General features: G+C 37.2%; 1 protein-coding gene across 2 annotated transcripts in view; it reads right to left on the bottom strand.

The window, feature by feature from the left end:
* Nucleotides 1–1266: 1266 nt before the first annotated feature.
* arglu1b (arginine and glutamate rich 1b) overlaps nt 1267–10698 on the bottom strand; it is a 39379-nt gene continuing 29947 nt past the window's right edge. The window contains exons 2-4 of one of the 2 annotated variants that reach the window (XR_013577138.1): nt 6608–9963; nt 6123–6206; nt 1267–2153 (exon numbers count right to left, since the gene is read on the bottom strand). Coding sequence is in view for 1 of the 2 variants with exons in the window: in XM_078545887.1 (XP_078402013.1) it covers nt 1986–2153; nt 6123–6206; nt 9738–9963 (478 nt within the window). In the remaining variant the exon portion in view is untranslated. The remainder of the gene's footprint in view (nt 2154–6122; nt 6207–6607; nt 9964–10698) is intronic. The other variant, XM_078545887.1, reaches the window with a different exon arrangement.

The raw sequence follows: 10698 nt of genomic DNA, 5'->3' as shown, positions 1-10698 counted from the left end.
CATATTTCCATGTGGATATTTGCACCTGCAGCTCATCAACCTTATTTACCATGCTCTGTGTATTTACATGCACTGTAAACCTGAATTAGATCTTACTGTATTTACACTTAGTCTGACTCCACCTAATACCTTACTACTTTCTACTCTAGTGTTCTCTCTCCCAATCCTTTGTGCATCTTGTTCCTTTCAAGTGCAACATCCTGATTTCCATTCCTTTGCCAAGTCAGTTTAAATCTCACTAATAGCACGAGTAAACCACACAAGGTGACGCAATTATGGCATCTACAAGGTAACAGAGGAGAGAATGTTTCTCCTGGCTGGAGAGTCTAGGAGAGGAGAAATTTCTTCACTTAAAGTGTTGTGAATCTTTGGAATTCTCTTCCTCAGAGCCGTGGATTCTTAGTCAGAGTATATTCATTACGTGGAATTTTGGGTACTAAGGAAGTTACGGGAAAGTGCTGGCTTTGAGGTTCAAGGTCAGCAATGATCTTATTGAATGGTGAAGCAAGCTTGGAAGGGCAAAATGGCTTACTCCAGCTCCGTTTTCTTATAATGAAATAGCTTAATGTTTCCTTTTACCAAGTGTTCAATCAGTCCAGCTTCAAAAAGATTAAAGAAATACATTTGTGAAAGACACAACTCTCTGATACAAACCACAAAGGGATGCTTGCATTATGCAATTATACAAATGGATAACAGGGCATTGAGTAAATTAAGACTCTCAGACAGTTTAAGGAAATGACTGATGGCATTAAAGCCAATAAGGTATTAATGGCAAATTGGTAACATGATGATCTCCTACCATGCATTTCTTTATCGCCAAGTTCCCAAGCTTAGTGCACAGAGGAATGCAGGCTGAGACTCAAGTGGTCATCCAAATCCTATGGTGAAGTGTAATGTGCGCAACAGACACTGAACAGACAGCATGTGATTGAAAAGTGAAACAATGTACAGCAGAATTATGGGTCTCAAATATCATCAGCACTTGTATTACTCAATTTATATGCCTTTCCACAGCAATGGATGTCGCAGGACTGTGGTAAAAGCAACCATTAATTCTGATGTTACAGCACACCACATGCCTGTATTATTTGGTCATAATGTGCACTTGCTAAATGCATTGTATAAATGCATACAATATCCATCCAGTATCTTGCATGCATACTTTCGCACACACTCAACTATACAATATGATCAGCAGTTGCAATCTGTTTAGCAAAGTTTTTCAAAAATAAAAAGGTTAGTAATAATATACCAGCGCTGTAGTGCATTTAAAATCTTATTTTATTTGTGTAGTTTGTACATTTACAATATGGGGAAAAAGCAGGCTAACTTTTGCTAAATGATGAAAACAAATCAGAACATTAAGAGGTATATGTACTGCAGGTCCAGACAATAATTCTCCGTGCCCCCAGAAATGTGGTGATTTTCCTTACCTGTGAATGTCAGGAGCCATTCTACTGACAATAGCATTGTATTTGTTAACACACCACAGACAGACTCCACAGTTAATTCAGGGTTTGTTGGGCTATCAATTTTGATTAAGATCAAATGTATTTAAAATGGGCACCATTGCTAATTTGCTTCATTTACAGTTGATATTACTACATCATCCCAATACTACTTAACATTTACATCACATTGGGTTTGCTAAGTTAACTACAGCGGAACCCATCTTTAGATCATCTCTGTGAAGATCCCCTTAATCTTTCAAAGTCCCAATCTACTAAAGCCAATTTGTGAAGAAAACTGATGAGGATGATTTCTGCTCGAGAACATTTTACATCTGCAAATCAGAGATGCTCTATACAGGGTTCCATTGTACTGATAAACAGGATGTTTGAATTTCAGTTTTAAAATCACATTTCTCATTCTGCTAAGAAATGTTGTAGAGCACAGCCCACATCTGATCATTCGAACTTTGTCTTTTCCAAAAACACTTCAACATGAAGCTACAAGGTTAAAAAAAGAACACAAGCACAAAGTTATCCAACAGAGCTTTTCAGTGAGAAGGACAGCTTTGGCCTGGACTTCCCCTTGCCCAGGATCAGTTTTTGTTCTTCCTTTTGTTGACGCTGTCTTTCTTGCTCTAGCTTCATCCTTTCTTCATGGATTTTTCTTTGCTCTTCAACAATTTTCAATTGCTCTTCAGCCTGTAAATTATAATTAAAAAGGTAATTCAATAGTTTAAAAATCAACAGTTGCTTCCTTTATAGAAAACAAGTTGACATTTTGTGTTTAGCTCATAATGGCAGCTCAGGCAAGCTTGTTCTGAAACTACTTCAATTCTATAATACGCATTTAAATAAAAATATTCAGAGGAAATATTCTGAGTATTAGATGCTAGTCTTTTGGCTGTCAGATTCAAACATATTTTGGCACTTGTGCATCCCTGATTTTCTTCACCACTGGCGGCTGTGCCTTCAGATATCTAGGTCCTAAGCTCTGGAATTCCCTCCTCCAACCCTACCTCTTTGACCAAGCTTTTGGTCACCTGTCCTAATACCATCTTCTATGGTTGAGTGTCTTTTTTTGTATGATTACACTTCTGTGTGAAGCACCTTGGTATATTTTACAAGTTAAACGTACTATATAAATGGAAGTTACTGTTAATTCAATGCTGGTCAACATTTCCATGAACATTAAAACAAATTTTCAGAGAATTTGTATATATAGTAATTATTCAAAAAGATGATTGTAGCTATTTTACTTTATGCAATTATACAGGTTTTTAAAATAAAGGCAGCTCCCTGGCTAATGGAGGTTGAATACTTCACAACCACAAACATTTGTACATGCTAGTAACTTTACTGATTGTCATTAATTATCTGAATCCTAGATATTGGATTACTGCTAGACTTTCATACATTGTCACAAGATAGGTTCTGCGCAAGTCTATAACAGAGACATTTGATAACAAAGACACACTGATAAAGGTACGTGCATTCCTTCCTCAGTTACATTCAGAATTTGGAGCAATTCAATAAATGTACTTCCTTTTTATGAGGGTGCATCCACCATTGAATATAGAAAACCTTCACTCAAATCTGTGCCTTCCATAATTGAAAGGTAGTCAGTGGTTATGTGTCATAGCACCTAGTGCAGCTAGCATTTTAGGAAGAGCAATAGATCCGAAGATATCGAGACACATCTGTAAAATAGTTGGCAAGACAGCATTGTTTTATTTACCCCTAAGTTTTCAAGAATAGCCACAATCCTGAAGTTTCTGATTCTTTTGGTTGGTTGAGTGGCAGATGGACAAAAGAATAATACCTTTAAGATCAGTGTATTGAACAGATCCATGTTCTGTACTTGACATCAGGTTAAGGGACAGGTATCAATAAATTGAGCCTATTTAAAATTTGAGATTAAATCAAGGCTTAACCTGACTCAATGGGTAGAAATACCCAGCATTTATGTACCCTAGCACTGTTTGTGTCCCTTCTATTTCCCAAGTACTTCCAAAGCCAATTTAAGTGCTTGAGCGTTGCCTTATAGGGAAATGCAGCAGCCAATTTGCACACAAGAAGATCCCACAAACAATGAGATAAATGACCACTAAGTGTTATGCATGGTGTCAGTTGAGGGGATAAATGTTGACCACGATACCAGAACAACTCTGTCCTTTGGGATCTTTTTTACATCTACCTGAACAGATGTACTAAGAAAAGACACTGCCTCCAAAGTGCAGTACATGTTCAATGCTGCACTGAAGCAAGTTCAAGTTCAGGGTTGGGAATCAGAGGTGAGGCTGTCACCACTGAGCCAAATAACATCATGGCAAGAAATACTAGAGATAAAAGATATGGGTGCTGAAAGAAGGATGCTGAAAAGTAAAGTCCCAAGAAATAGGATCTCTGGAAAGAGAGATAAAAGCAAAATACTGCAGATGCTGGAAATCTGAAACAAAAACAAAAATACCTTTGCAGGTCAGCAGGTCTGACAACATCTGCGGTTCTGATGAAGAGTCATACGGACTCGAAACGTCAACTGTATTCCTCTCCGCAGATGTTATCAGACCTGCTGAGTTTTTCCAGGGTATTTTTGTTTTTGTCTCTGGAAAGAGTGTTTCAGTTTCTAGTATCATAGGTTAGGGAGCCTGGCTGATAGGTTGAATGTACCATGCCACTGAATTACACAATACTTCGATCACTTTTGATCATGTGGAAGTAATATTTTAAATTTATTAACTTTTTAGACATCTATCTAACTTTTCGGTGCTGAAGAAAATAAGGGTTCTGAATGAGTTTATAAATGCTTGACATCTGTACCTGTACAGCATCATAAGGAACACCTTAAACTTGCTTCATTCTGCAACTTGTTCTTTGATACAGTATTAAGATTATTGTCAAAGACAGTAGATAATGTATAATACAACTTGTTTAAGGATGCTTTTGGACTTTATCCAGGAGGCCAGCAAAATTAGCAGCTATTTGCTACACAGTAGTTGGATGCACTCACATGCGAGTCCTTTCCTGTAGAACTGTGGCAGAGGTTACTGTTAGAAATGACAGGAGCATCCTCTGGAACCCTAGTGATCATTCTGATAGGTGTTGCGCCCCAAGGGAAAAGCTGCTACTCCCCTTAAAGGGGATTACATCTTTGTTATAAAGAGGTCTTCCCCATCCCGTATCATTAGAGGCTCTGCCATACTGGCTCCTAAACTGTTAAGCCTTTTGAAAATCCTCTGAAATGTTACAGCATGATGACTGCAAAGGTTCAAGCTTGAACAGCTCAACCCTTCAGCAATTCTTGGTTAAGTGGGCGAAAAACTTGGCATTTTTGATTAAGTTAATCAGAGCCAGATAATACTCCAGCAGATGTCCTGGTTCCTTCATCTCATCAGTCCATTTGTTACTATTATAACTGTTTTGCTGTTTGGGCAATGTCATCCATAATAATTCAAAGAAGATCATTGGCATTAGTCAAAGAAATTACAGTAAAGAAATTGGCTATTGATACTTGCAAATGACTTCAAACCGATGGGCAAAGCCAAACTTGCACAAGGTTCAAGCAATGCCTGCGTAAATACAGAATTGAGATCAAACAACGTGGCCATGGATGAGCTGATACTGTGGTTAGGAGCAAGCCCCATGCATATGAAGATAACTATATCTTGGATGAGAATGTGTTATTAAATGACCCCTTTGGCAAGTTGCTGGGCTGGAGTGGAGGAGGGCCATTCAACTAGCTTTCCCCTTGAGCTAAGCATGTGCTGTTAGTAAACTAGCTCAGGAACTTGAAGGAGTTGACCTGGTTTGATGCTAGGTCAACTGTTTTCAACAACAGCAAAGTCTGTATGATAGAAGCAAAAAAAAAAACAATACTTAGCAACCAGGGCACTCTGGTCACTTGATTTGAGCTGGCACTAATTTCAGTTTGTGATTGATGTTGAGAGAAGCTGTGTGGGAGCATGAGAGTCACAATGCCACCTTCTTGGTTGCACAAGCCAAAATTGAAAACTGATTGGCACACAGGAATGCCTGAGAATTTGCTGTGAGCACATTATTCCCTTTCTTACTGAGGAATATAGGGTTGCCCATGTGTCAAATTAGACTCTCCAGTCTATCTAGTGAACTGGAACTTTGGATGTATTAATAGTCAAGATGGTCCTCCAGTGAAGCACACATTTGTACCAAACCCAGAGGTTTCCAACACAGAAATTCATTCAAAGATTATAAGACTGAAGACATGCCATGAGAGTCAGTACTAGTTATGAGCCATTGATACTGACACACACTTTTGGGCTGAGTGGATGATACTTAAAAGTGGTGAAAAAAATACACAAGTGCATTGTAACTGTAAGAAAGGAAAACCAAGTAATAACTCCTATGTGATCAAGATCTGTCATCGTTTCTCAAATTAACCAAAGTATACAGATATATTCCCCCTCCTATCCTTACAGGATAATGACGATATCTTGTGCACGTGGAGGTTAATTTATTGGAACTTTCATCTTTACCAACGAAAACCAATATACCATTCTTAGTTTCATCTTATCAGGACATATTATGCAAAGATTCTGTTCGATGTTTAATATCCCTATGGTCTAATGTAAACAGAGGAAACCACATTTAAGGCATTAAACAAAGCAATCCTATAATCATTTTAATAATGCCTACCAATTTAGCTTGAGCTTCTGCTATTTTTCGATTATTTTCCTCCAATATTCGCTCAAGTTCTTCTCGTTTAGCTCGTTCTTCCTCCTAAATAGGAGACAATATGATGTTAATAAAGAGAAATCATTTTAAGATTGCATCTACACTAGCTGCTCCTTCCCTTAGTATACTTTCCTTCCTCTGACTATCCCCAAGACAGCCACCTTTTTTATTGCCATTCATGAGAACTATTTTGCCCTTAGTTAAATTCTTCCTGGGTTTAAACCAACCCACCCCAGCCCTCAAACAGCAATGACCCAAACCCTCCTTCGTCAGGCTTGCTGATATTACTAATTTTTTTAAACCACACATAATACAACTGCTAAAGAAACTTTACCAATTACATTAACAAAAATAAAAAAAAATAGATTTTTTTCTCATCAATTACAAATACCTACGTATTCTTTACCTATAACTCCATTAATCAGCATTAAAAGTTGAATATTTACTGTCTCGTCCAGTGTCCTGCAGAGTGTGTTCCTCGGCTGCCATATGCGCCAGCTTCCTCTTTAAACTGATTTGTACTGTTAGCTTGGCAACACCTGCATCAGCAGCTCAGCCAATAACAAGAAACACAACACAACGCAGGCTGAGCTGAGGAATGCAGATGTTTACGGTAAGAAGAAACAATATAAATCACCATTCCTAAGGCAAACAATTAATAAGAAAGATACATTTACTGTTAGTGAAAAATACAAGCTTTAATCCATCCTTTTGTGGAACTGAGAGCAACTTTCACAGTAGGAGAAATGATGGTTTGTTCCGTTCTGAGAACACATATATAAGTGCCATTTAAGCTACTGATGATCTAGTAACTTTTCAAAGTCAAGGCACTGTTTGTTATTACAAGTTAATGAGTAAATGCTGAATAAATTGTATTGACTTTGGTCAAACAATTTTATAATAACCTACTTTAGTTATTACATGCACTTGCAAGTTTGCAGATTAGCCTGCTACAAAATTCAGATAAACAGAACATCCACCAAGCACTTAAAGTTAACAATTTCACAATGTGTACAGAACGGAAAAAATACATTTTCAGTACTGCAAATGGCCCAGGAAATTTGCCCTTTGTCTGTAGGATGACAATGCTAACATGAAGCCAAACGAAACTATCAAGAGACAAGAAAAAGAAAAATAATCTTACTATGATTAGTAATGTGCTACAAGCTGACACTCATCACCCTGGAACTTCAAATAACCTGGATACAAACAAGTTAGAATGCAAATCATAATACAATAGGCATTATCTAACAGTATATAAATACACTCTGAATACTTTACAACTTCAATATGTGTTTAAATAAAATGAAATGAAAAGACATTAAAATAAGATAGCACTAACTATCATGCAGCTTATAATACAGTATTGTTCATAATATAAACTCAATTTGAAGGTGTTCCTTAATTTTATGAAAATGGCATATTAATTAACTGTACTAATTTCCTCAAACACTTTGTCTCCCTTGGTTGCATTAAATGCAAATAAAATATAGACTGATTCTCCCTTCAAGGCAGCAGATAAGAACATTCTGAAATGAAAATTTGTCCAACAGGCCAACTAATGTAGTAAATAAAAAAAATAATGCTCCTTCACTAAATGTCAACAGATTAATATAAGAAATTTCAGGTTAATTTAACAAAACTTAAAAATACTAGTAAAATAAAACTAGAAGGCAATGTAGCCAAAAATACCGGTGGTTTTATTTCTAAAGCAATAACCAGTATATCTTTACCAGTAAAACAAACTAATCACTAACCCTTTGAAGACTTCACAGAACATTAAAATATAGTCCTACTCATCTATGATGATATATTGGCGATCATTCTAATTTTGTTAATGTGGTTTGCCAGCAAGACGCAACATAAAACAGTCTCAGTTTACGGTATTATTACCTTTAAAAAAGGTAAGGGAAAAAATTACAGTAAAATTATATTCTGAGTTTTTTTTTGAATAAAGTAATACATTTTACACAAGGTTTTATTTTTTTTAAACGATAAAACATATGGCTACTGTGTGTTAGTTAAAAGTCGAAGCTTTAATCTAGCGTGTGGAATTGAGATGTAAAGGCAGGGGATAGAGGGGAGTGCATGAAATGAAAGAGAGGGGAACAGAGACAGGCATACAAAGGTGGGGGTGGGGGGGCTGTTGGTGGGGGATACAAACAACAAAATTAAGTCTGAGGTTTAGAATTGATTCAGAAATAAATTAAAGCATTTTTTCTCTTTCTGTCTCTCTGCCATTCACAAATAAATCGGATCCATGATGCAAAACACTTACCTGAACATAAGGACTGATCGACAGTTATAATAAAAGGAGTTGATAATTACGAAAAATTGGCAAATTAAGCACACCAGTATTTACAATGTCGTTGACATACACAGTAAATATTTGGCATGAATGTGCAGAAAAAGAATCGGGACTTCAATTTTTGCCACTAAGTGGGATGTCGCCATAAACGCGTAGGACCATATACAGTATAAAGCTTTACAAAGTAATTTTGGTTTGTTCAGAGCACATGGTGAATGAAGCACAATTTTGTGCCTTTTTTCTAATTCCATGCAGCAATGTCCAACGTTAAAGGTTAAATAAACTACTTGAAAGAAAATGCGCACATTGGTGAAAGCTAAGTTACTTCATACTCAAAGGGTTAATGTTAGATTTTTGAAGTTGCTATGGACAGCTAGGTACTGCACTTCTCCGTAAGACTAAGCATTTCATTTCAGAATCCAGGGGTGATGAGTGCCAGCAGAATTCAATATAGTAGCAATTCACTATTTCACAGGAAGATATCTTCCAGCTTCTAGACCATATAACATACAGGATGTCTAGCTTCAAGGAGGGACTCACCAGTCGTCAATAGCCCTCTTGGGAGGAATAGGTACTTATAACTACACGCTGGAGGTGGGTTATAAAGGACTAGCTCCAGTCCCACAAGAATCCTTTGAATAAAATGGAGGCTGATATCAGAAACCTCATGATAAAATTTCCCCTTTATATTCTTATTTAAGATGGATATACAGCAAACATAAACCACTTGCCATAAGCAAGTACTGCAAACTCAGCCACTTTGACCTAGTTCAGCATTGAAAAGACTAAGCCACTTGGAGTAAGGATGGAATACAAAGTGTTTACACAAATGAAGGGCAAATTGCTAGCCTGAAAAGCCTTTAAAGAAAAAGCTTTTGCATGGTTAGGTTAACTCAAAGTCTGCAGCCATGGCAAAAGTTTCAATTAAACTTAAGTGTGGAAAAAGATTTTCAACAGCTATTGATATGCTGGCACATTACTATTATTTCACCCAAAGTTCTTGAATTTAAACAGCAAATGCCATGGAACAATGCTTTGTGTAGCCTAATTAAATACTACATTCAGCATCTTAAACTATCATAAAATGTTGGTTTGTACATCAAAAGAAATACAACTTAAAAAAACGACGCTGTGGTACTGCAGACTGCTGGAAAAGGGAAAGACGTATTCAGATTCCATTTACTGATGAAGATTAAGTGGTGACCATTGACTGTGACTGAAAGTTTTGCCATGGACTGTCGTTTGCTTTTCCAACGATCGAGCGTTACCTCTCTAGCTTTCTGTGCAGCGAGCTCAGCATGTCGCTGTCGCTCAAGCTCCTCCAACAGTTGCTTTTCCATAATGCGCTTGGCCTCCTCGACACGCCGGAGTACCTCACGCTCAATCTCATCTTTACGTTTCTCCAACTCTTCTTCAACACGTTTAGCCACAAGTTCCTCCACTCTTCTTGCAGTTTCTTCTTCAATTAGCTTCTCTTCTATTTCCTGCTGTCGGCTTAAGTAAATGAGAGAAAACAATTAGTAAACAAGTTATCATGATTATGTGACATGTGCATGTGTGAAATTAATCTTTAATTCCATCGGCTGATCAAACATATATTGAATTTTTTAAAAAGGACTTTTAAAAAAGAAAACAAAGGCACTGACTTAAGATGGCTGACATACGTCACCTGACATCTGGTATTACAAGTTGACTAGTTTTCTGCAAGGTTCCAACGTGCAATACAATTAAGACATGCCCAGACATCCTCCTGTGGAATTTCACACCTGCTGGTGTCAAGGCCTACTTCAAAAGATTAAATGAAACTGTACTGGACCTCAAATTTGCATTTCTATAAAGCTACCTCTCAAGCAGAGGCAAAAGTCTACCAGGACAAATTATGTGGAAAGGTGTTCCTCCTATCCCATCAAGGTGGATAATGGGTCATTCAGAAGTTAATGGGTGGAGCATTACAGAATCTAATCACTTCTGCCAGAAAACAATAGGTATGGTCTGACCAGACATGAGCTAAGCAAATAGCTTCTGAAATAATTATAGGGAGAGAGGTCATGTGACCAGAATAACCATTTTCTGAATGTCTTTTATTACAGCATGCAAGCTGCTCAGCAGTAGTCTGGAAGAAACCTAATGGGGCAGTAATACTTTCTCTCTCCCCTTCTATCCTAAGTTAAGACCCCATCTCTGCACCGAGATAGAGAATTTCCATCAAAGGAACCTCAGTATAAAAAT

Source organism: Cetorhinus maximus, chromosome 7 (assembly GCF_964194155.1).
Source record: "Cetorhinus maximus chromosome 7, sCetMax3.hap1.1, whole genome shotgun sequence".
Taxonomy (NCBI): domain Eukaryota; kingdom Metazoa; phylum Chordata; class Chondrichthyes; order Lamniformes; family Cetorhinidae; genus Cetorhinus; species Cetorhinus maximus.
The sequence above is the reverse complement of the archived record's forward strand: the minus strand, read 5'-3'. Positions and strand labels throughout refer to the sequence as shown.